The sequence below is a fragment of the Ursus arctos genome, unplaced genomic scaffold, assembly GCF_023065955.2.
Source record: "Ursus arctos isolate Adak ecotype North America unplaced genomic scaffold, UrsArc2.0 scaffold_6, whole genome shotgun sequence".
NCBI lineage: Eukaryota > Metazoa > Chordata > Mammalia > Carnivora > Ursidae > Ursus > Ursus arctos.
In genome coordinates this window covers 71,955,860-71,982,650 of record NW_026623078.1, presented here as the reverse complement: position 1 = coordinate 71,982,650, position 26,791 = coordinate 71,955,860, and the positions used below count along the sequence as shown (strand labels likewise).

The following is a 26,791-nucleotide window of genomic DNA, read 5'->3' as shown; positions in this document are numbered from 1 at the left end:
CCAATGACCATGAAGTACCATGTCCAGTTTGAAAAAGAGCAAGTGGCAGAAAAGAACGAGTCTTTTCCCTTTTCTGCTCCTCTCCCGATGTTTCTTTTCTCCCTCCTTCTAAAGGCAGCTAAGAATGCAGTCATTCCCACGAGCCTGTCAAAGGGACCTGTTCAGTTTATTTTAGAGTCTACACAAAGAACCGTGTTTTTGCAGCCTTTTACCAGAATCGTCATGAATTTGTGATCTGGAGGCTATACTCTTAAGAAGGGCAGTTTAAATTCATGAGCAGTCCACACAGAGATAAATAAATGTCCCTCAGAAATTAAATCTATCAATTAGAGATTTCAAAAATTCCTCTAACAGCTTGTGAAATGATAAGCGAGGTAATGCTTATCAAATGAAACATTCTAACTACATGATTAAAGAGACCTTTGAACAACCAAATGGACTTTCAGGCTGGTTTCGACACAGAGAGGTTTCCCAGATGGCATACGCTTTCCTATCAAGGATTAAGGTACTACCCTTCCTCGCTCTCACCTCCTCAGAGACATGGGGGCAGGTGGAACTGAGAAAACGGTCTCCAACACTTGCATTTCTAATGTAAGAAACACCGTGTTCTACATGAAAGAGTTCACGGATTTTCCCCCCTGTATTATAACCATTCCCATCCTATTTCTTTCACAGCCTCTTTGCTCTGGGATTGACTTTGTAATTCTTTCAATGCAACTCTCAATACACGAAGCCTATATTATATGCCTTTCCCTACCTGCTTATTCTGTGTTACATCCATCAAACTCAAGGTTCCTGGAAAAGCCCTAATTACTGAGAACCTCAATTTTCTCACACACATTTAGATAAACTTCCCCTTTCTATACAACTCAGTGGTGGCTGGTGATACTGGGGCTATTTGGTGGTAAAGAGGCGCCCTGCTTTAGAATCTCAACAGTGAAAGAAGCATTCCTTGCTCCAGTGTTTGGGCAAGTGTGTGGAGGGGTGACGGCAGGAGGAGGGACAGACATACGTGCTGTTAGCTCTCCCGAAGAAAGCACACTTGAGAGGAGAATGGGGAGGGCTAAGTTTCACGGAAGCGTATTCTTTCTGAGCATTCAGAGCCAGGAAGACCAGCCTTTCACAGCCGGCACCCCTGGGGAGCAAGAGCATCTCTGTCATGTTCCAGTCACACCCTCCGTGAACTAGCGGATCTTAATGACCAAAAGAACGAATCCACCATTTCTGTTATCATCTAAAAGAAAGGGAAATGCCAGTTGTTTTCTTCCTTCTGTTCTTGATAAGTATCCATCAGAAAGTCTACTTAGTATGACTGCAGGAACTAAAAAGAAGTCAAAATATTTATTTTGGAAATACTACGTTTTTCCCTCTAAATCCATAACCTCTAACATTCTTAATTACCCCAAAGATTCTGATAAATAGGACGTCTGACTTCAAATCCCTTGTCTTTATACCATATTACATAACTACAGCATGGAATGAGGGCAATCCATGGATATGAAGCTGGATCTTTCCCTCAGTTATCACATCTCACCCAACACAATAAAGACTGGAATTACTAATACTCCAGTAGTGCATTAATGCCCCTTTATCCTTATGGTTCCATTCACTCTGGTCTAGCAGCTTATCAAATTCTCCGATGCTGCCTTCTCTATAATTCATATGGCCTCCTAATATTTGAAATTACTTCCCACTACTAAGGCTATCAAATTGCTTTTAGCCTTCCAATCCATGTCCTATGAGAAAGGTTTCCTGACTAAATGAAAATGAATTCTATGCTTCACAAACCTAATCAAAAAGCCACTATACACAGGAAAATTAAAACAATAACCAAGATAAAACCAGTCAGATGCTTCATAGTCTATAAAATACTTTTTAGAATAATTTAACGTAATTTGATTCTCATTGCCCAGAGAGATTAAATAACTTCCTTGAAACAAACACCAACAGGGGACAGAACTGAGGCTATAGGGTGGCCACCAAGTCTGAAAACACAGATCATGCTATTTCATAATGCAGTGTAATATTATATAATTAAGCCAGTATTGTGTGTGCACCTACATTCCAGGCTTGGTGGCCACCCTGTAAAACCCAGATCTTCTAGCCACAACTTATTTCCGTTGATTCTCCCACACGTTTTGCTCTGGAATTGCTAAAGAAGGCAGCGGCCAATGGAAAATACCACCTGACATTGAAATAATATTTAAACATTTATAAAGCAGCTTTCATATTGTTTCCCAATTTAATTCCCAACAACCTTGTGCATGGAGATTAAAAGAGGCAATTAATATTTGCTGACTGCCTACTATGTGAAACGTCACTTCCTGTGAAGGCAGGAAGTATTTTACTTATATTACCTCATTTAATCCTTATAACAGCCCTATGATATTTGTTATACAGGCAAGGAAACCGAGGATTTCAAGAAGACAAGTCACTAGCCCAGTGTCATAACAGTCAGGCAGTGGAGAAGCAGGGATGAGGCTGGCTCTTCTGATTCCAAATGCAGTGTTCTTTCCACTACCCCAGTGAACATTCTTTACATGCTCCATAAAATGCTACACACTGACCATGGAGAGACTTCTCCCTCAGTGCTTCTAAAAAAAACCCTGTGTGTCGGCTAGGTATACTTTTGTTACGGAAAGGACTGAATATTTTAATAATATAAACATAAAGCATCTGCAAAAACTGGGAAAATAAGATTTACTTCACTTTTATTTCAAATCCCTAAAATTCCTTCATATTCACACCACTGCCCCTTTTAAATTACAACGCAGACAAAAAGTTTTAGAAGGGTCAATAATACTGGACCCTTGAAAGTTTTCTTTTTTTTCTGATATAACAGTTCCATGTAACAATATTCTTTTCCTCGAGCAGCTCTTTTATTACTAACAGAATCCCTCCCTTATGCAAGACAAATCAATGTAAAGAGTCACTTTTTGTTTAGACTAAATGTCCCAAATCTTTACCTTTGGGCAATTGGTAATAACATAGGTGTAAGACCAGAAGCATACTTTATAAGAGACACTAGACAAAAGCATTCTTACTCCCACATGAAATCAACAACTCAAAGTAAACTCAGTGAACTCCATCTGTCTTGAGGCACGACAACAGCCTTGAATTACAGGTCAAAACACCAAGTTTCAGAGGCACCTGGCTGGCTTAGTCAAAGGAACATGTGGCTCTTGATCCTGGGAGCCTGAGTTCAAGCCCCCACATGGGGTATAGAGGTTACTTACATAAAACGTTCTAAAAAACAAAAACAAAAACACCGAGGTTCAGAATAACCTCTTGAGAATAACCATGTGACCTAAGTGTGTCCCTTAACCTCACTGAGGCTCAGAGCCCATCACATCTACCCTTCCTAATTGGAGGGTGACCATTAAAGAGGTCAAGGAGCCCAGAGGGCTTCACTTGGGGTGAAGGAAATTGGTTTCAGACTTTTAGTCCAAGGGCCAGGGGACTGACCAGGAGATGTTTCCAAATCTGGTTTAAGCAAAACATCAATAGCCCTGGGCAAATATCAAATAACCAGGGAAGCCAGAAAAATTCATTATCATCCAGACATAGGCTAAATCTTCCAGAACATTTTAAATACAAAATGATACCCATACTACAGATGGGCTTTGTTACAATTTTATACAACTTGGATCACAATTAACTACTTATGATTAAATCATTTTTAAAAATTTGCCTAGACTGGAACCTTAGCCTCTTAATGTTATTTATATATGAGACAGTGTTCCATGATTCAATTCAGAAATCCAAACACTTGCAATGTATCTTCCTCCTCCCAGCTCTAGGAGCTAACAGAGACTCCCCATCTTTTTTGGCAGAATCAGGAAGCATCCTTCATTCTTTAATCCTGTGGCCATGTGGACATGAAATGTCAGATAAGGACTGTCAGGATGTAATAACTTATGGAACTACATTTCACCTTTTTTTGGGGGGAAAGGGGGTCCACAACACATTCCTGTTTATAATCTCATTTTATTTACCACTTCCCAGTGAAGTACGCAGGACAAATACTATTATCACTCTGATTTTAGAAATAAGGAAGCTGGAGTACAGAATTAGCCTGACTTTTCCAAGGTCACCGCATGGCAGAATGAGGATTAGAAGCCAGATCTTTATTTCCCAGCCCAACACTCTTATCAATCAAACACCAACTGCTCAGGAAAGGGGGAGAAAGAAGTAAAGGTGATTGTGATTTATTCAGACTTTATTTTTAGACTAATTTTGTCTGGCTTTGTGAATTTTCATTAATTTCCATCCTCATTGTTGATGAGTTAGTCACTAACACGATCAGATCAGAAATTATAAATTGTTTTAAATTATTTCCTCACTGTTAAATATAGATATTCAACTCTAAGTGTTTCATAATGAAGTGACTCAGGGACTGAGCGAGTCCCATCTACATGAGTCACTTGTTGAACTGTTACAAGAGATTTATGTAAAACTCTTGGGAGGTGGGCGGGGAGGGGAGACAGAAATAAACATTTACCAAAAAGATGACTAAATTAAGGACAAAAAGTGAATGCAAAACTTACACATTTTTCCTTCCAGTTTAGGCTGTGGGATGGGAAAATAAATGTGAGGGAACAAGACACAAGTGACCCCTTACCATTAATACCTGCTTTGGGTGATTTAGGAGGGCTCACTGATTTAAATCACCATGTAGTGGGCATTTCTGCGGTAAGAGAAAGAGATTAAAAGTTAATGGGACAAACGCCAAGACCCTGCCCTTACATGGCACTTTTCCCTCCCCAGTGCTTTCACAAACCGTATCTCAGTGTATAATCAAGAAATTACTCAGATAGGAAGGGACAGATACTGCTGAGTTCCTGTTGCCAACCTGTTGAAGGTCACACGGCTATTGAGGAGTAAGTGCTGAAGAAACCTCAATCATTCAATCTAATTAAATTAACACCAATTTACCACTGTAATGGGATCACACGTTTTACACACAAAGGCGAAAACACCTGAATTCCCTATTCCGGCAGAGCAATTCCATTAGTATTCTAGAAAATGTGGTAGGACATATCCTAATTTCATCTATATTGTTTATAGGCACTTTAAGAACTATCTTAAGAATTTCTTCTGAGAAAACACTGTGCATGTGATGTTTCTGCCCAGGCTTTTTAAAACATGGTGTAACCACACTTCACTCATCAAATTTAATTTCTGATTTTAGAAGAGGGATGCTCAAAGCACACCCAGGATTTAGTCCATTTAAAGTTCCTACTTTGTATTTCGTGTGACATTTTTGGCTTCTCTTACATGTTGGGGGCTAAAATAAACCTCAGAGCGACAGAGAGTAATGTGATGGGTAGAGAGGGTTTGCTCCTCGGTACCAGTAACATTCCAAGAACCACAAACAGCTGAGGTAATGAGAAGGCGGCCGCTAAAGCACGTGAGACCCTGGGTGTCAGCCGAAGGGAAGGGAGAAAGCAAGCGAATGAGGGAAATAATCACTTTCTATTAGAAGATAATTAAATGATTACTTTAAGATGAAATAAAGTACAGAGGCACCTGGGTGGCTCAGTGGGTTAAGTGCCATCCGGCTCTTGGTTTCAACTCAGGTCATGATCTCAGGGTCCTGTGATGGAGCCCCACATCAAGCCCTGCACTCAGTGGGGAGTCTGCTTGAGATTCTCTCCCTCTGCCCCTCCCCTCCCTAAAATAAACAAATAAATCTTTTTCCCCCCAAAGATGAAATACAGGATAGAATAATTAGAAATTGTTCACAACTGACCACATTAGTTTAGCCCATGAGAAATGAACACAAAGATTTTCACTGTTTTAAAGAATGCTGTATTATGTGACATAAAAATTCTCCTTAACAAAAACAAAACCAAAAAAAGCCCAGAAAGAAATGAAATTCAAAAAGCTCCAGTGGTTAAAAATTTGGGTTGGCCAGGACACAAAAGAATGAAAGACACAGTGCCACTACTGCCAAAAGCCTGATGCTTTGAGAAACAGAATAAAAACGTTACTCTCAGTGACAGTTGACTGGGCATTGGCTCCACTTCAAAACAAAAGAGCTTTTCCTTACCAATACAATTGCAAACTCGCAAAGGGCTTGAAAACATAAAACCCATTTATTTTATATTCTCTCCCCTTATCCTCTAGTCTCTCACTTGTCAACAATTTATGGGGATCACACATTTGAAATACAGATGACAACTTGCAGTAAATCCAATGCATTTTCCTCTCCCCATATTTTTTCAAATGGGTGCCACTAATAAAGTAAACACAAATTATTTAAAGATGGAACCGCAGCTCAAGGACTATTTCTCTGTGCATGTAGGTATATAATTATGCTATTTATTGACCTATCTTGCTGACATCTTTAAGTGATTTTTGGTTCTCTAAGAAAACATCAAAAGTTATTCCTGAATTACCAAAGTTTTTACTCAGTTGTCCGGTTCTTAGCTCTAGTACAAATCCCCCTCATCACCACTAACTAGTGTATGTGAAATATAATCTCTTTCTCATTGCTACAGACACTGTATAGACTTAGTGATCAGGGAACTTCAAACCCAACCGGCCAATGCCATGCTGCTCCCCGCCTCCGCACGGACCCCATCCCCCAGTTCCACCCAACACTGCATGGCCACACCACTAGGAGCATTAAGCCCCCCTCAACACCCACTCTGTTCCCACCACCACAAGACCCCTTCTAAGGAGAAAGGCCCTGCCTTCAACCCCTGAAGAAACATAATCTCTGGCCTTTCCCAGTGGTGGTTTTCTACTGTCTCATCTCCTCTCTGAATTTTAACTCAAAATTCCCTTTCAGGTGCTATTTAAATTTGATCTGAGGAAAGGACTTCTCCTTTACAGAACGCTATGTTATAAATTAGTACAACTATTCCAGGTGCCCTCATGCTATCATTTTCCATTGTTACCAGAACGCTACAACCTCTACTACCATCCCCACTTTAAGAAGAAACTGAAGCTCAGGGCTAGAGCAGAGCAAAGGCAGAATTTAAGCAAAGGCTCTTCTCCCTCACTCTGAATTTCTTAAGTATGTTGCTATTGTCTGTCAGAGGATTTCATTGTTAATATTATTTTGTAGCTATTTTGTAGGTACATGTCCAGAGGTTTCCGTATCTTCACTGGACCACGTATACTACTGGCAGGAACTGAACAACTTAATTGTGAGATTAATAAACAACTGCTTTCAACGCCACACTTTGAAAATGCATTCATTTTACAGTGAACCTTATTAACATTTGTGATCCAGGCCCCCATTCGATCTAGTTCCCTGCCTCTCTTCCACTGCTCACTAGCACGACTGCTAGGTTATCAGGAACGGCCTCAATCTCAGCTCTATTTTTAATACTTATCAATTCTGGTGAAATGTTTGAGATGGAAGGAGCTAAAGTGACTATCTAAAGTAAGGGCTTGATGCTATATATGGACAACGCTCAATGTCAGAAATGAATAGGAGTTGGCTATATTAAAGAACATTCACTTCATTTAAATAACATAAGTAATTAGCTGCCAAGACTGCCTGGGGCCACTGAGGCCCAGGTGCTCAGTGTCTTGTCTGGAGTGTTGTGGTGAACCAGGCCTTCCAAAGGTCTGTATGCTTTTCCCCGACCACATTGCTTTTGCGTCCCTCCTGCCTATTCTGCACCCTCCTCTCTTCCTTTCCTTGAAAACACTTCCTTCCCTCCGCTCTCCTGAATCAGTACTCCATGCAGGGGTCTTGTTTACTTCAGACTCTGATAGCCAGGCAATCACGGCATATTTTTAAAAAACTTTTCCTTCCTCTTTTTCACTGTTGGAATAATGCATAGTCTTTACAGAGGCCTGGCCCTTTCCGGATCTACAGGGAAACATATCCTAGGCCCATCTCAGCATTTCAGATAGGGAGTTGGATGCACTCCCCAGTTCCCTGGATGCCACAGAAACTGCCGCAAACTGCCGCAAACGGCTGGGCCCATCCTCTGTGGCATAAACAGGTGGAGGCTGTGACTATAGAAGTAGTTCCCAAAGTGGGTTCTGTGGAGCCTCAGTCCTTCCCCCAAAGAGATTTTCTAGTTAAAGAAGTTTAAGAAATTACTAAATGTACTTCCTTTGGAAAATCACAATGCATAAAAGCATATTAAAGGCTTTGGAGTCCTTAAGGAAATTCTTTTAATCAAGCATTCCCCAAACTTATTTGACCACAAAATCCTTTTTTCCTATTATACTTATTCACATCCTGCTTAATCAGTATTACGGAGGAAACTTTTGAAAATGCTCCACTAGAGACACATTAAGTCCCAGTAGAGTGTAAACATTTTATAATTCTGAACAAAATCCAACGCTTAATACCTACAAAACACTAAGATGGATTTCTATAAACCACCCATGAAAATCAGTCTCATTATAACACAGAGCAGAATGTTCACCTAGAAGCAGCTACATTACTTGGTGACCTAGAAGATTTAGATCTAGGTACTTTCCTACAGAAGTAACTCGGTCAGTGAAATACTATCTCCCGACCTAACTACTCTCTCTGTGTATTAGACAAAATGCTACCAAACACAACCTTAATTTGGGAATAACTGCAGAAGGAGTTCTAAAGCACTAGAATAGAAATTAATTACCAGTAATCACAGAAATAGACACATTCTGGGCCAAGTCGCTGAAAAGTGAATACCCAAAGTCAACTTTCTTTCTTTTTTTTTTTTTCCTGCTTAATTGCCATACCTGGGCAACATTCCTATAGACAAAAAGGTTCATATATGAAGCATTAGGAAACTTTTGACAAGAAAGGTAGTAAAAGACCATGAACCATCTTGTTGTGCCAAGTGTGGGGGACAGGGAGCAGAAAAGAGGGTCTTCTCCAGTACTTCCCCAAATGGCTCCAAGAGATTTTCACTATTTCCACCATCATTTCTTACCTTCTTGCTAGTCTGCTGACCACAGTAATTTCTCTCCTGCTCAGGAATCTTCTGTCCCCGAATTTTTTAACCCCCAAACTAACTTCCCCGTCTTCTCTTTTTGGCAATGACTCACAACATCGAGTACATTTTTACGTTTAGTCGGTAGATGATCATATCTAACAAACTGCATCCTCTGGCCTGAAACTCCCTTCAAATACTACAAAACATTCACTTTCTAAGTGAGAAATGCTCCCCAAATCTGGTTAAACTAAAATGGTAACTCCCAATTTGTAGGATACCTCATATGATTTCATGTTCAAGTGGTGGATGTTAAGGTGACTTTAAGATTTACAGAAGGCAGGGGCGCCTGGGTGGCACAGCGGTTAAGCGTCTGCCTTCAGCTCAGGGCGTGATCCCAGCGTTCTGGGATTGAGCCCCACATCAGGCTCTTCCACTATGAGCCTGCTTCTTCCTCTCCCACTCCCCCTGCTTGTGTTCCCTCTCTCGCTGGCTGTCTCTCTGTGTGTCAAATAAATAAGATAAAATAAATCTTAAAAAAAAATAGTAAGATTTATAGAAGGCAAAGCTTGCCAACTGATGATGGGTGAAGGGTGAGGAAGCACAGGGAAGTGATATGTCAAAAACTGTTCTAAACCATGTAGTTGCATAATGACAAGGCTGAGGTAAGCTATACCTTTGACCCATCTTGTTCTTTCATTATACCTAAGATTGTGTTGGTTTCAACAGCTTACCTGAGGTATATTTCTACTCTTCTAACTCTCACCATATTAGTTTGAAAGGGCAGATTAAATGTTCAGGTTAGCTTATCAAGTAAAAACCACAGTACACAGGGCATATCCACGAACAGATTTTTAAGAAACAACACAAGTAGACCAAGCTAGCACCTAGTTGCTCCTGTTCAGTTAACAAAAATAAATACCCTCACCAGGAAGGAATTGCTATAAAACACTGACTTAAGGGGCGCCTGGGTGGCTCAGTCATTAAGCGTCTGCCTTTGGTTCAGGTCATGATCCCAGGGTCCCGGGATCCAGCCCCTGCTGAGCAGGGAGCCTGCTTCTCCCTCTCCCTCTGCCTGCTGCTCCCCCTACTTGTGCTCACTCTGTGTCAAATAAATAAATAAAACCTTAAAAAAAAAAGATTTAAGAAAACAAAAACAAATACATGGCAGCAATTCAACTTAAATGCTTTAAAAATCTTACATAATCTATAAGATGCACATAGCACAGAAGAAAGTAGTAGCAGAGGAAAGTAAGGAAAATACAAATGCTCTGATTTTCCAATAAATTAACACATGGAAGAAGGACCTACTAAAAAAAACAGTATACAGGGAAAATCTGGCAAAGATTTAAAGTTTGTTAAAGTGAAATTACACAATTAAGTAGCATGACAGAAAAATACACACCAAAGTACAATGTGAATCTCCAACTGTAGGTTACTTCTGCTAAGCCCTAGGACTGGACAGCTCATCAAAAAGCACAGAGGATGCATACTTCATCCGTGACCGCTAATAATGTGAGGAACTACTCTGAGCCTGTTAGGACATTTATCATTCAGCTTCATCGTGTCATCCTTTTTCACAAGAATTAAGGTGATAACAAAGCTGTAAGGACACTCCCATGATAGTGGTTGGACCCTCTATCATCTCTTATTTGGAGAAACACATACCTGAAAATGGATTTGAAGATTTCTTGAACCAAACTAGTACCCACCCTTTGGAATCTGAAGCCCCAAGATGGGGCTACAGGTGTAATTTTAAACAATCACATAAACACTAAAATACACAGTTCAGAAATACACAGCATTACCACTGTTCATTCGATACCAATTCGAAGTTTCACTTTGAGAGGCGTAACCCCTGCTCGACTACTGAAATGGCTTAAGAAGTAGAATATCAGTAATAAAATGATTCTTAAATCAACTACTGCCATGACTTGCATTACTACTCGATTTCTGGCACATAGTAGGCACTCTTACTGTGAATGAATGAATCACTGACCAGCCTTAAGTGTGTTGCTCAATTACTCTACATATTTTAAACTTTCTGTATATAAAAAAGAAGGCTAGTTTCTCAAAGTGTCTGAAACTCTGACACTGACACAACTAGTGAAAAGATGCTTCCATTTCATGTAGCAGTTACAAAGACAGAGAAGTTATATATCATGATCCCCATGCTGAGGCTCATCTGACTTTCATCTTAGATTACACACCACTTCCTCAGGAAGGAGTTCCCCAACCCCCAGCAGTACCATGCCCCCTGAGTTATTAAGTCTCCTGGAACGCTTTATCTTCCCTTTGCTGTACGCACCACAAGTCATTAAATAACATCTGCATAGCTCTTTGTTAATATTTGTCTCTCTCTCCAGACTCCGGACATCCTGAAGGTGGTGGTCATGCGGGCTTTGGTGACTGACCTATTTCTTGCACCTAAAAGTACCTGGTACACAGGTATTTAGTAAATATTTACTCAATGAATGCTTGAAAACAAAAAGCCCCCTTTTGAAACAATGAGAACAACAGTGCCCCTTCAATATACTCAAATAATAAAAGCTTAGAAATCGGGGGAAAAAACATTAGGTCATCAAGCGTAATGTTCAGAACATCACTGTTCTCAACGTGAAACTGAGAAGAGTTTTTCCCTGGCAGTCACAGTGAGAAAAGAAGTAACTGTACCACTGGGTGTCTGGGTGCCATTTTACAGGTTTCAAAGCACTTTCGTCATGTGTGTGGTTCATGACTGAAAGTCTCCAAAGAGTTTATACACAACTCTCTGTGGTATGACATGAATGTTCTAAAGAGTTGTGACAGGTAAATACCCATGTATCCTGAAAGTTTTAATAAATGACTTACAGACTGCAATTTTTTTTTTTTTTTTTTTTTTTAGAGATCACTGCATAATATTCCCTTTATAAACTAGCTGGGGCAAAGTCTTAATTTTTTTTTATTTTTAAGTTGCAGAGTACAAAAGAAATACCGATTCTAAATAAAATCTTCAGGCATTGTAGAATATAGTAGCTCTATATTCTCGGAGGACAAAGAAAGGCAATCTGAGAGCTTCTGCTGCATGCCAAGGGGGCCTCCCAGAGATTGTTGGTAAATGGATCCACAACTCTAAGGTTCCCAAGTAAACTTCTAAAACCTTTTCAGAGGCGTGTGACCTTCAGAATCCTGTGACAGTGAGAGTAGGAGAGAGACTTCTATTTCAACAATACACTCTAATGCTCTGTGATGATTAAAAAACATTTTTTAAAAAAATTTCTATGACTACATGAAAATCCACCAACAGAGAAACCACAGGGTGGGTCAGAATTTTGGCAATGTTATAGTAATGGAAGTACTACTTGCCTTTAAGAAAGATCTTGTTCCACCTTTTTAAGGAATATGTTTGGAAGTCTGAGTTTGCAAAAACCCAGTATCTTATTTCTCCATCAAATTTTATGAATGTCAAAGGTTTGATACACAGTATCTAATCTGACTCACATAATCACCTTATGAAATAGGCAGGCCAAGAATTTTATAGATGAAGAGCATGAGGTTCCTAAAGGTTAAGTTTCTTGGCACAGTATCATAACTTAAAAAACGGAAGAACCAAGGGTGGTAGAGTTTCTGATCCCTAGACTGTCGCTATTCCTAAAGAACTGAACCATTCTGGTCCTTCTCAGGCTGCCGTTCATTCTTTACCCCTCGCCAAAATAAGCAGTAAGATAGCAATGCCCATAACTTCTAAGTATGTAGAGTGCACAGTATATGAAAAGTGAAAAATATTTCCCTCAAAATAATGTCATATCCCCACTGTGTCCCTACATCTGTGAATCCTAGAGTTTAAGAGAGAAAAAATTCATACTATGTCTTTAACTTCCAAAATCTGTTTTCTTATCTATAATGTACACTGTGCTATTACATTTGCACAACATCAAAGTTAAAGATAGGAAGGCCTATCAAATAACCTCCATAGAATGTAAGGGTCAAAGCAGGACTGACCTGTATAAGAGGCCTAACTCTGATCTTGATGGCCAAAACACTTTATTCTATAAAGTCAGCTTTGTTCTTTTAAGTCAGTGGTCTCCAACCATGGATACATACTAGAATGAGTTTTTAAAAAACACTGGAGCCCCAATTCTGCTCCAGAAATGAAATTAGAATCTCATTAGAATAGGGATGGGCTGGTTCTGAGGGTCATTGGGAGTTGAAAACCTCTGGTGTAAGTGCTTTTTGTTATCCACTTTCAAATGCCCCAACATGAGATCACTTTCATATTTTCCTATGGAAGGACTATTCACAGTCCGAGGATTAACAGCCACAGTGGTAAGAAACATCAGACTTTTACAAGCTGAATTGAGTTTATCACTTCTTGGATATAAGCAGATATTCTTAAAGTTAAGTCACAAATACTACACTTTATAAATACTAACCATTAAACAAGAAAAAAAAACACTAAAAAAATTTGTTTTTAAAAACACAGAACTTCATATAACTATGAACATATAATTATGTAATGCTCATTTAAGTATACCTTAAGTAATAAACCATTTTTGAATATCTTCCACTGGATAGTAGCCAATCTTCTAAAATAATTGATTTTTGGCATTTTCCCATAGATAGAAGTAAGAAAAGGCAAATAAAGAAACCAGAAGTACAAGACACCCTATTACACAGGTATCTGAAATCAGTTCAAAGGGGAGTTTCCACTGCTCAGAGGACAAAGGACTTCTCAGAAATATTACTGCAATCATATTGCTCATTTCTTACTCAACTCGGTACTGCTGAAAAGGATGTCGCTATGTTCCCACCTTAACTGCCTTATGTGTTGTTCCTGTGACAGCTGGAGTCAACAAAAATAAGTTTGGCTTCTGGAAAAACTAAAATGTCAGCCTTCTTTATTTTTAAACTTGCTCTAAAACTCTCCCATATTATCTGATCCTATGAATTTTGCAATAGCTGCATATTAGTTAAAGCTGGAGAATGAGTAACTAAGCATGGTTTAAATTGTATGCTGCAGTAAACATAACAATAAAAACACGTTCTATGCAATTTTTAGCATTTTATAAAAATCTACTCGCATTCAAAGGGGGCTTACAGTAAAGATTTCAAGAAAAAAGGCAAGAAAGTCTAAAATAGGCATAATACTCTAAATAAACATAGGTGGCCTAGCTGGGAAACTACTTAAGATTCCTTTTCTATAAACTTCTTAATGAAGAAGAAATTAACAGCTACTACAGTAATGATAAGGAAATATTAAAGGTTAGAGAAGAGTTTTGATGATGTGTTTCTGTTTCCAGGTCAGTGAGTTGTAACCAGATATTACCAGGTGAGTGGTATAAACTTACATGACTTATTGCAGATTGAACAGCCTTTACATAATGGCTTAGTTCCCGATCCATCATGGCCAATTCAACCATTGCCTTGTCCATACTGTATTCACTACTCACTTCAGCTGCAAGAAAAAGAAAGCAATTACTGTTTTCCATTGAAAATGCCATCTCTGGAAAAAGTTGATCCAAAATAATCTTTATCAGTCAATGATTTTAACAATTTTGTAAAAGGTATTACATATTTTTTTAAGACCTCCTTAACATAGGCCTGCTTCACTCAAAATTCTAAGAATACACCCAGTAGAAGAAAGCTCAAAGGTTGGAGTGGGAAAAAAAGTAGACTCAGACTTAGGAGTCTGAAGCTGTGCCACTTAGTTGTGTGATCATAAATCAACCACTACACCTCTCTAGGCCCCCGTTTCCTTTTCAGTTTTTCCTTTTCAGTTAAAGCAGCCCAGCCATGTATCTGTACATGCAACTCATGCGATTATTAAAGATCAAATAAGAAAGATTTCCATTTCTAGTATATTAGGTTATTTGGACCAATGCTAGTGAAAACCAGAAAAACAGTTAAAATAAAGGAAGGAAGGAAGGAAGGAAGGAAGGAAGGAAGGAAGGAAGGAAGGAAGGAAAGGGGAGGGAGAAGGGGAGGGAGGGAGGGAAGAAAGGATGGAAGGGAGGGAGGGGAGGGGAGAGGAGGAAACCAATATAAGGTTTTTTTGTTTTTTAGGAGGGGGAAGGGGGCAGTATTTACATAAGAAAAACTTGTATTTACATTCCCAAAATACATTTTTAACAAAATAGTGTGTGAGAAAGGACTCAAGTCATATTACAAATAAAACTGTCAAACCATCAATTACAGGTCAATGTTGTGAAAATGTCCAAATGTTAACAAGGGGAACAAACTGTTTAGGTGTTGCTGATACCAGCATGTATCTGCTACGTATACAGCAACTGCTGGTTAAAAATCATATTGATTACTTGATGATCACAAAGAGAATTTTAAGCAATTTATATCCTAATATGATGGTTTATGACTTACATAAAGGGAGGCATTTTACTGTATTTAGTTAATCCGTGGAAATCAATATAATATTGGCAATCTCCCTCTGGAATTAAATGAGTTTATTTTTGAAAGCATATAAAAATGTGCTTTTGACATTAAAAATGCTACGAAAGACTTTGCAAAATAAAACAAATGGGATCATGGTTCTCATTATCAAGGTCTCAAGGATGCTAGCGAGACTTGAACCAGATGGCAATTTCGAATTACAAGGCCAAGGAGACCTAGCCTGCAAAGGAGAAATTGAGCGATGGCTGGGTCAGGTTTGATGGCATGAAGCCTAGGTAAGAATCTTTGGAAGCCATCTGTGGCTTCCTACAGACTCAGTGAAGGCTCCAGGGCCCGAGAATGTTGGGACAAGCTGAAGGACCTAAGTGATGAAGAGTGCAGCCAGAGGCAAGAGGGAAAACACCAGAAAAGATCAGGAAGCTAGTTGTGAGAGGAACTGAGATTCACACCCCACCTGGAGGTGAGCCGGGTCAGATCACTTCTGGCTAAAAGTCAGTGTCTCAGTCCATCACAGAAGAGGGCTGGAGACTAGAGACCTAAGGACTAGAAGGAGTCCCACAACAAAAGGAATCTGGAAGAAAGACCATGAGAACATCCCTGGCAAGTAGCAACCTTACATTTTAAGATTCTTTCGGTGATGTTTGCTGTTCTTGTTAACCCTTATTTCCCGACTGCGATAATAATCTCTCTCAAAACCGTATTCATGTTTCAGAAACACCTGGCTACAGAAGGCACAAGGATTGTGTGTCCTGCCCTACTAAACGATCAAGGTGAGGAAAGAGCATGGCGTTGCACGAAAAAGGCAAACAGGCCAAATAAATCCCCGAAGGATTCAAGAGGAACTGGGAATGAACACAGAGGCAGGGAGTTGGCTGTTGACTAAAAAGTGAACCAAGGATGCGGTGGGTGTGGAGGGACTGACCAGCCAAAGTTTCCTTGCTCCTTTACTGCCCAATATATAATCCCACTACCAAAATTCCCCTACTCTTACAGGAAAGCCTTCCTAAAAATCTGCACCAAACTAAATCCTGTATATCCTTCAAGGGTTGAGCTCCAGCCCTACCTGCTTTTAAACCATACCAGCCTAGAAAGATCTCCTCCTTTCCTTAATTTATCTTAACAACTATACTTGATACTTTGGCACTTTCAACCGTAAGCAATCTTGTCTTCTTATGTGCATTTGTCTCATTTGTCCAAAGAGATTTTAACCCATTTGAGGGCAAGAATGATGCTTTAGTGTTCTTGGGATCTAATGAAGAATTACAGCATCTCTTCCTTCAATGTTCTCACATGGCATTATTTAATAAATTTGAAAATTAAATTTTCGCTGAACTATAAATTGTCCTGCCTCAAATATCTATTGAATTAACATATAATGAAGACTTGTGATATAAACTCATTCGCCCATTATATTTTCATAGTGATCTTTCCATCAGAAAAAGCTTGGCACCAGCACGTGGCGGGGGGCAAGGGAGGTGGGGGCAGAGAAGCACACAAATAATGTTAACACTCACAGAATGACAATCCCAGAGAGGAAATTACTACTGTACCACAAAAGCCTGGCATTGCAGGAGATCGGTGCAGCTGATAAAGCATGGAAAGCAGTAACGACGATGAAAAAAAAATACATAACAATAATAGCTGTAGCTAATAATTAGTAAGCGCTTTATTATGTGCCAAAGCTGTGCTGAGCACAACATTTACAGTAAACCTCACGGCAACTCTTTTATCTGCACTTTACCAACGAGAAAAGTGAAAAACTGAGCAGCTGAAGGAACCTGCTCCGCACCCCAGAGGTAGCGCACAGCACAGCGAGGCTGCCAAGTCAGGCTTTCTAGCGGCAAAGTTTGCACACTTGCCCGCCTGTGCTAACAGGTGCGTAACCACGAGGAGAAGGACAAGCCCCTTCAACTCCTCCATGAATATCCAGGAACAGACCCTCACTGGGGAGAAAGTCTGGCCCCCCGCCCCACCGTCTCAGCCCTTAGGTGGTCTGTTTCAAGTAAGACACTAGGCAATGCCACTCAGATGCTATCAGACCTGGTCCCATAAGAGCTCTTCCAAATTCCTTACAGAGAGGAAACTGATAACAAAAAGAAAATGATTCTTCCCTTTCAGAAGACTACTAAATTTTCATGCTGGTGAGAGAGCGACTTTTCACATCAGCAAGGCCAGTGGGAGGGGCTATAAAAGCAACCGAGTCACCCACCAAATGCCACGAGATAAGGAAATGGACTCTAGCTGCTAAGAAATCAAACCCTTGCATGAAGCTAAGAGCAGCGGCAGCAGCCACAGACATGGAAGTGGCGGCCATGCAAGCGCAGCAGCAGAGGCAAGCTCAGGGGGAAGTCTTCGTGTTGCAGAGATACTTCTGAGTGGAGTCAGTATCAACAGCATTCCTATTGTCTATGCCTCTGACTGCCTTCCCCCCGCCAAACAGGGTCTGGGGAATCTAGGAATATTCACATTTCTTCAATGTGTCATTCAATGAGCATTTATCATAATCAACCTTCATTTGCATTCATCAAATGAACCTAAGTGATATACTTAAACATTCATTTATAAGCCAATAAATACGTAGGGAAGTCTCGTGGAGAGCTTGGGGAGCCTGCAAGGCCCGTGTAACACATCTGGTGCACTAATTAGGAAACTGTTCCAAGAAGTTAGCACAAGAATTCGCGTCAATATATTCCCCCCACCCCCACCCCAGCAAATCAAGTCCAGAGGGCACAATCTCCGATTTACATTATAAAATCATCACTGTTTCTGTAAGCATGCCAGTAGCAGGGCCATCCTCCTTCAAATCTGCGTGTCTGTGCCAAGGGACCCAAAGAACTTGAAAAATGTTATTTAGACCAGAGAGGGCTACAGAATGAAACCCATTTTTACAAGATGGTTTCTCTTTCATTTTTCTTTTTCCTGTTCAGTGGCAAACCTTAGAAGAATAATGATAGTCACGGGAGGACGACTTCTTTTTAGACTGAAGTGCTCTGACATTTATAGTATATAGAGTGCCTGAATGGATGCAGTTGGCCTGCATATGATTTTCCTGAAGTCAAACAAACCTATAATTATGCAATCTAAGCAGCCACGCTATTCATTAGACACGTCATCTGTTACTCAATGTCAAAACGCACTAACAGCAATATTCTATTACTATTCCGTGTTTGAAGTGTTGAATAAGGCATTAAAGTTACATGATCTGTACAACACTAAGCAGAAATGGGTGATTTCATGTTGCAATCACGTCAACTTAAAACAAAATTCATGAGGCTTCAATGAGAGAAAGGTGATGGCAGGAACAAGTTATAAAAGCAAAACAGTAACAATCAATGCCAGTTGTCTCAAATATGAAAGATCAGGGCAAAATGAGGCCAAGAGATAGGTGGGAGAAAGAAATGGAAGGGAGATGACAAACCAGCTACTTTTACAGATGTAGACTCATGTGAGACAAATGCCAAGTCCTCTATTTACGACCAAAAGATACAGGTAACAATAAGCCTGTAGCAATATGACAATTCTTACATAGCACAGCATGGATTCACGAGAGTTTATCTTTCAGCGTGTTCCAGGATTGTCTAGGGTCTCTTCACATCTTATTTGCTCAATATAATGCCATTTTAGGCCAAGGGTTAAAAATAAGGGAGCAGAAGATTCTTTATCTTGGCTTCTCCGAGTCCAGGTGGGCACGGTCAGTAGACCAATCAAGCTCTTGTTCCAGACCAGCAACCAGTCGGCAAGAGGGGCAGGGAAGGGATGCAGCCAAGAGACACAGCCTGTAGACCGACTCTTCTAAGGAGGGCCCCTCCCTAGCCACAGCCGTCTACAGCTGCAGCCTAAGGCATATGCACTAGCCAGAAATAAAGTCTCTTCCCTAAGGCCCAGTCCTGAGGTTCAGGACACACAGCTGAAACGGGGCCAAGCCCATGTAGTACCTAGAGCCAAGCAAGTTCTCTAAGCAACCCCTCAGGTCCTTGGAAGAACTGCCTTCAGTGAGACAGACATGAGAAAGAGGACATTTTCCCTCTTCTTTCCCCTAGCATGCCCATACACATCTCGGTACTACCTCTCTACACTACCAGATGGCTTATTGCTTTGCTCTGCTGTTCTCTATGATCTCAGTCACAGATCCCTTTCCAGAATCCTCCCTGATCTCCAGAATAGGACCAAATGCTTCATTCCTTATAGGTCCATAAAACTTCTCTACCTTTACAACTAGGACACATGTGAGTGCGTGTGGGTGTAAGACAAATTTCATCTACTTATCCCTTCCAACTTTTTGTTCCTGATTCAATTATATAGTTTTGTCCCTGGCCAAGTCGTTTCCTGAAATTTTGTCCTAAACAAATAAAAATTGCAGGATCTGGTGTTCTTTACTCTACAAAGTCATATACAGGCATATCTGAACAGAAACAATACCAATTACATGTAGTTGATTAAATTCAACTTCATGCATTTGATCAATAAAACGCCGGACTAAGACAAAGCAGCCATTTAGTGTCCTTCTGGGGTTGCTGACTCCAATTCAACATGAATCACACACCCAGAAGGATATGATAAATATCCGTGCCATAAAGTACATATGTCTATTTTGGCAAGGCGCAGGGAAGAAAACAAGGCAGGGAATTGCCTGATTGGATTTTAAATTTCCTAGAACAGATGAGACGTGGAATAGAGAGATTTACTTTCTGAAACAGAGAAATCTCTTCCTAATCTCTTCAGAGATTCTTCTATATTTTGTAAACAAGAAATTTCTTCTTTCTGGATGAACTCAAATGACAGTATAAATCATACCTTTCCCTCCCTCCACAAAAAAACAAAAACAAAACAAAAAACCCCTTCCTCTCTTAAAATACAGCTCCCACTATCTCTAGCAACATATACGTACATACACACCTACCTCTGTGAGTGGGTGTGTGTGTATGTTTTTCCTGGCAGCCTAGTATTAAGCAATCATTATATATTCATCAGGAGTCAAATTTAATGACTTACTCACTGCTTGAGCAATATTTAATAGAAACTTGTTACTTCTCACTACACTGTACTTTAACCATAATTATTCTTCCCCACAGATACTAGCGTGGAGGAAAAGTAAAAACCAAATCCACATTCTCTAACTGCCTCCCATCAGAAATAACAGTGAAGAGTAGAACAGTGTATGGTACAAACTAGTACGCAATTATAAACTCAGCGAATACGGGGGAATCTTCGAGAAATATTGACCTTTCTAATCCTCTTTACTCATCTATACAATTTTGTCAATAATACAGAAGAGGGAAGTTCTATATTATAGGAACTCAAAAAGCCAGCTCTGGAGTCAGATTATATTCAAATCTAGGCTTTATTATTTGCTAGCTATTAGTCTTTGGTCACTCACCATATTAGAGTTTCCTCTTCTGTGGAATGGGTACAATAACAGTATTTAACTCATAAAGCCAAGATAAGGACTAAATGAGAAAACACAGACAAAATGATTAGCACAGGGCCTGGCCTACAGTAAGCACCAACAAAATGTCATCATAATTACTGCCGAATGGAAAACTACTCTGCAAATGTAATTAGTCTAAATGCTAAAAGCACTTTACCCTTAGAACCAAAAGGTATCAAGTGAAGGTCACCTCCTTAACTCAGCTGTTTTTTCTAACTTGCGACCAAATCACGAAGTTGAAGTCACAAAACTGCAATACTCAATGAGAAGCTCTGTAAACCTCCCCCAACAAACTCGTGTCCAGAAATCCATTTACCTAGTATATGCTTAAGTACTTACTATATGCCAGGCAGAGGGAAAAAATGCTTTCAAGCAAGGAGCAGCTACTCCTGCCCCCAGAAGGTAGGGAAGGTGTAACAGGTGAGGGGATAAACATGTGCTGTATCTTGAACGACGAGTAGGTGTGCACCAGATGTTCACGAGACTGAAGCGGAGGAGAAACAAATGCTCTTGCCCTTTCTACAGAGGCTTTGAGTTTAAATCTCAAACAAAAACACTGGGGATGAGAATAGAGGAGAAAGATATAGATTTAAAAAACAAACAAACCTTCACTGGGTACTGACGATGTGCCAGGCACTTTGAACATACTACTCCTTCTATCCTTTGTTACAACAATGTGAATTAGGTGTTATTAAAAGCAATTCGATAAGGAAGCTGATATTCATAGAGGTTAAATCATTTGCCCCAGGTCACACAGTTAATACATGGTGACGTGAGGAACTGACCTCAGGTCTAACTTTAAAGTTAGCATGGAAGGCACATGCTATCAGGGTCTGAACTACCTCACTCAAGTAAATAATCCACTCATGCAAAAGTCACAGAGTAATAAATGATCAGTTCTCTAGATAAAGGAATTCTCCCAAACACTACCTTCTTGTAAGACAGAGACGGAGAAAGGAAAATTGACTTAAATAGTTCTACCCCAGAGTAATGGAGACCATCTTTCATTATATAGACAGGTATTTCCTTAGAACATGTAGTTAATATTCCATAAACCACCATGGTAAAGGTACAATTCAAAATGTTGCTTGAAATAAATTCTATGAAGGATTTGGTTCACAAAATCATAGAAATGGTCTCTGCATACAATCTGGTCTCTACTAGTCATCAAAAGCACTATGAATCCCAGGCTATGGGTAGCTACCATTTTAAAACATACCCACACGGCCGCCTGGATAGCTCTATCCCTTGAGTCTTGCCTTCGGCTCAGGTCGTGATCCCAGGGTCCTGGGACTGAGTCCCACATCGGGCTTCCTGCTTGGCAGGGAGTCTGCTTCTCCCTCTGCCCCCCCATCTCAAAAATGAAATGAAATGAAATGAAATGAAATAAAATAAAATATTAAATAAAATAAAATAATTAAAATAAATTAAATTAAATTAAACTAACAAAGCATGTGGTTCAGAATTAAGCACACAGCTGAAAAATTCAAACAGTATAATAATGTGGTGTCTCCAATACCGAAACTCCCTCCCCAGAAACAACCATTGTAATGAGGTTTTCATTCCACGGAAATATTCTATGTATTCGGCACTCTCTTTTAAAAAGGACAACGGAAATTAAGGCAAACAAATATATCGAGGAAAACACCATGAACATATTAAAAACAAAAGAGAGATGCTAAACTAAGAATATAACACAGGTGATTAGAGGGGAACTTCCATTCACTCATTGAATAAATATTTACCAAGCACAGACCATGTGCCCAGCACTCTGCTGGGCGGCGTGGACAGAGCAGCAAACAAGGTAAACCCTGTCCCTGTTCTCAAACAGCTTATACAAATTTCTACTCCATGCAAAAATTGCTAAAAAGCTCTGATATGACTATCATGCCTTTGTTTGGCTCTTGGTGTGGTGGGAAAGCTTGTTCTCTGCCAAACAGCACTAATTATTAGAGCCCTTCCAAAGAGAGGGCTGATTCATCACCGCCCTAGAACAATTCTAGGCAATGACAACAATAAATTTGAATTGCTCTTTCACACACATTAACTTATTTACACCTCATAACCTCCGTATGGAGTGATTTTACTCTCTGTTTTATATGGGTGAGGAAACTGAGGCTCAGAGAGGTTAAGTGATTCCACCGAAGTCATGCCCCACTATCAGAAGTGGGACTTGAACCCTCATCCTCAACGGCAGAGCTGCAGAAGAGCTACTTAGTGAGCCACACAAGAACAGTCAACTCTTCCAGATCACGGTTTTTCAAAGGTGGCTCTTAAATATTTCCTTGCTGCGAGTCTTTGCTTCTCCAGGATAAATAATGTTCATCAAGTTCATTCAACCTAGCTGACCTGCTTTCATTTAAATGTGCTTCATCTGCTAGTGTCCCTTTTACAGACGGACTCCAGAAATTAAAAACAATTACAGCCATGGGTTAACCAATGAAGGCTATGATAACACTATTATTACATGTGTACCGCTGCGATCATGGGTTGATTACCAGTTTTCTTTCAAGTAATTAAATAATAACATTTACTGAGCACTCACTGTGTACCAGACACTATACTAAGTAATTTATACACATCATTTCATTCAATCCTTGTAATAACTCTGTGAAGAAGACACCATCATTCTCCCCATTTGGTGGAACAAAAAAATGGGCACAGAGAGGTTAAGTACCCTGAACCAAGGTTATATAGCCAATGAACTGTAGAGGGAACATTCAAACTGGAGTCTATCAAATAACAGAGTCCGTTCTCCTAACTACCTCAATAATCATCACCCTATGGGCATAACCCATTTCTCCATGTCCTAAGACTTTGCCAAATGCCTTCCTAAGATTAGACTAAAAAGCATCCCTACTGTACCAGGGAAGTCACCACAATTAAAAAAAAGGGGGGGGGCTGGAGCGCCTGGGTGGCACAGCGGTTAAGCGTCTGCCTTTGGCTCAGGGCGTGATCCTGGTGTTATGGGATCGAGCCCCACATCAGGCTCTTCCACTATGAGCCTGCTTCTTCCTCTCCCACTCCCCCTGCTTGTGTTCCCTCTCTCGCTGGCTGTCTCTATCTCTTTCAAATAAATAAAATCTTTAAAAAAAAAGGGGGGGTGAAGAAGAAATAGGGTAATCAAGCTCATAAATGAGATCGGTACTCAAAAAAAGGTTAATGATATTTTGCTTGCACGTGGACAGCAACTGCCTTGGACCAGCCTATCTCTGTATTCATTTTAAATAAATTTATACCAGGAAGAAATTTCAAATGGGGTCAGCCTACTTTAAAATAGAAAGTTAATGAAACACTTCAATTAAACAGAAATTAAGTCTTCAAAAAATATAAAAATAAGTTTGAGGGACACCTGGGTGGTTCAGTCAGTTAAGCGTCCAACTCTTAAGTTCAGCTCAGGTCTTGATCTCAGGGTCGTGAGTTCAAGCCCTGCATTGGGCTCCAGGCTGGGCACGGGGCCTACTTTAAAAAAATATTATAAAAATAAGCTTGAGAAGATCTGATAAATTCATTAGATTATAAGCTCTACGATGACAGGAACTGTAATCTCTGTTATTTACTTCTCAAATGTTAGTCTAAATGAGAAGTAGTTTGTTCAGAGAAAAATTTCTTTAAGGAAAGTGTAAGAGGCACAATCACAAAAGGAGAGAACAACACTATGTCCCATTCCTGTCAGAGGATAACTTCTATGCTTGTTATTTTAGAAAAGTAAAATAAACTTGATTTGCAGTGAACATGGCATAATGTAAAACTTGTCAAGTTATTTTGTTGTACACCTGAGACTAATTAACAGTGTCAACTCTATGAAAATAAAAATAAATCTGATTTCACGATAACAATGGCAAATCAATCTGTTAAAACTTAAATCACTGACAACTCCAGAAAATAAATCTATCATAATTTACCACAAACATTATAATAACTATCCCATCTGATACAGCGCATTTCCTTATATTTGTATCTACACATAGTGCACGTTCTTGAGAAGAACTTTTAAGTTATAATTCTTTTTTTCATTACATATCTTATCATTTCTAAGATGTTTTAGTTTCATAACTTTAACTTACTTAAATCAGTAGTGACTCCCAAAAGTGTTTGTCTTGCCTTCTTTAAAAAACCTCTTTCTTCTTTAACAAAGAAATAACGATCCATAAACACTTAAATCTACTAGAAACAGCTCAGAGAACTCTGCCGGGGAAAGTAAACTATTTCTGTAATGGGAATTATCACCCACTAATATCTGTTTCTGGATGACACTTAAAATGAACTGAGAAGTTAAGAGATAAAGAACTAATAATATTCAATGAGTAAGTAACTGGTTCTATAACACTACAGTACTATTTATAAAATGGGAAGTTCCAATCAATCACATCCCACATACACGCACCCAGTCTCGGCAGCCAAAGTGAACTGAACCACATGCAAAACCCAAACTCTGAAGTCACCTTAGACCCCTCCCTCCTCGCATCCTCCCCATGTAACTACTCACCAGGTTCTACCAATTCGGCCCACTCAAGCAAACTAGTCTCTCCTTTCCTCCCTTTCCAGCCATGGCTGCCTTAATTTCAATCCTTATCATTTCTTCCTCAGATTACTGCTGCTTCTTTAGTGATTTCCTTTCCCACCCTCTTTTCCCTCCAATCCTTCTTCCCTGTTGTTACCAATTATCAAGAACAAATCTGAAGTTACTCTCTTGTTTATCAAAAACCTACAACAGTATTTCCACTTCTGGCCAAGACTAAGTTAACAGAGACCAAATTTATTCTCCCGCCTGAAACAAAAAATTCAAACTGAAAATATATAAATAAATAATGGTTTGCGAGATGCTAGAAGTCATGCGAGGAAGAGGAATCAGGGTGATAGGAAACATGAGGTGAAACCTGTGACCGCCCACCTTTACAACCCTGAGGGAGTTTTCAGGGTACACAATACCAATCAAAATCTCAGCTGACCGTTTTTTGTAGAATTGACACAGATTCTAAAATTCATATGGAAAATGCGAAGGACCTAGAATAGCCAAAACAACCTTGAAAAAGACAAAGTTGGAGGCCCAACACCACTCAATTTTAAGACTTATTATAAGGCTTCAGTAATCCAAATAGAGTGGTATTGGGATACAGAGAGGCAAACAGATCAACAGAACAAAACAGAGTCCAGAAATACAAACTGACGTGTATGGATGACTGATCTGACAAAGGAGCCAAGGCAATTCAGTGAAGAAAGAACAGTCTTTTCAACAAGTTGCTGGTACAACTGGCTATCATATGCAGAACAAAACAAAATAAAACACCTCTGGCCCATACCTCGAGCCAAATACAAACATTTAGTCAGAATGGATCACAAATCTAAATGTAAAATCTAAGACTATAAAACTTCTAGAAAAAATTATGAAGAAAATCTTTGAGATCCTGGGTTAAGAAAAGAGTTCTTAAATACAATACTAAAGCACAGCCATAAGAGAATAAATTGATAAACTGGAGATCATCAAAATTAAAAACTTCTGTTCCACAGAGTGGGAGAAAATACGCAAAAATCATATATTTCATAAAAAACTGTGTGTGTGTGTGTGTATAGAACAAGATTTGGATAAATACTTCACCAAAGAAGTAAATGCCAAATAAGCTCAAGAAAAGGTATTCAACATTACTGGTCAGTAGGGAAATGCAAATTAAAACAGCCTAAGATACCCACTGCGTATTTACTAGAATAGCTGAAATTCAGAAGACTGCCCATATCAAGTGTTGATGACAATGCAGAGTAACTGGAGAGCTACCCTAACGTATTCCACACAGATTCCTAATTTCCAGACAACTACTATTACCGAAAAAGCACATTCTACCACATAACACAGGCCAAGTTTAATATAATTTCATCTTATCATAATGACTCAGAAGGGACTTCAAATATAAAGTCTCTCAGTGTCATCATTATGGTTTTACTATTACTATAAAGTATGAAAACATGAGTCAACAGAAATTTTTTATTTAGCAGATATCAAAGAAACCAGCTTTCAGTCTATAATTACCTCACAAAATTATGATTGCTTTTTATTATAATTTGGTTTCTTCAACCCAGTAGTTCTGAA

General features: G+C 39.5%; 1 protein-coding gene across 4 annotated transcripts in view; it reads right to left on the bottom strand.

Annotated features, from left to right (window-relative positions):
• The window catches only part of NSMCE2 (NSE2 (MMS21) homolog, SMC5-SMC6 complex SUMO ligase), a 208,044-nt gene that overhangs the window by 158,031 nt on the left and 23,222 nt on the right, over window positions 1-26,791 (bottom strand). For 3 of the 4 annotated variants that reach the window (XM_026495423.4, XM_057307870.1, XM_026495424.4), the window contains exon 3: window positions 14,222-14,328. In XM_026495423.4, the coding sequence (XP_026351208.1) occupies window positions 14,222-14,328 (107 nt within the window). Of the gene's footprint in view, window positions 1-14,221; window positions 14,329-20,655; window positions 22,071-26,791 lie in introns of those variants that run through there. The other variant, XM_026495425.4, reaches the window with a different exon arrangement.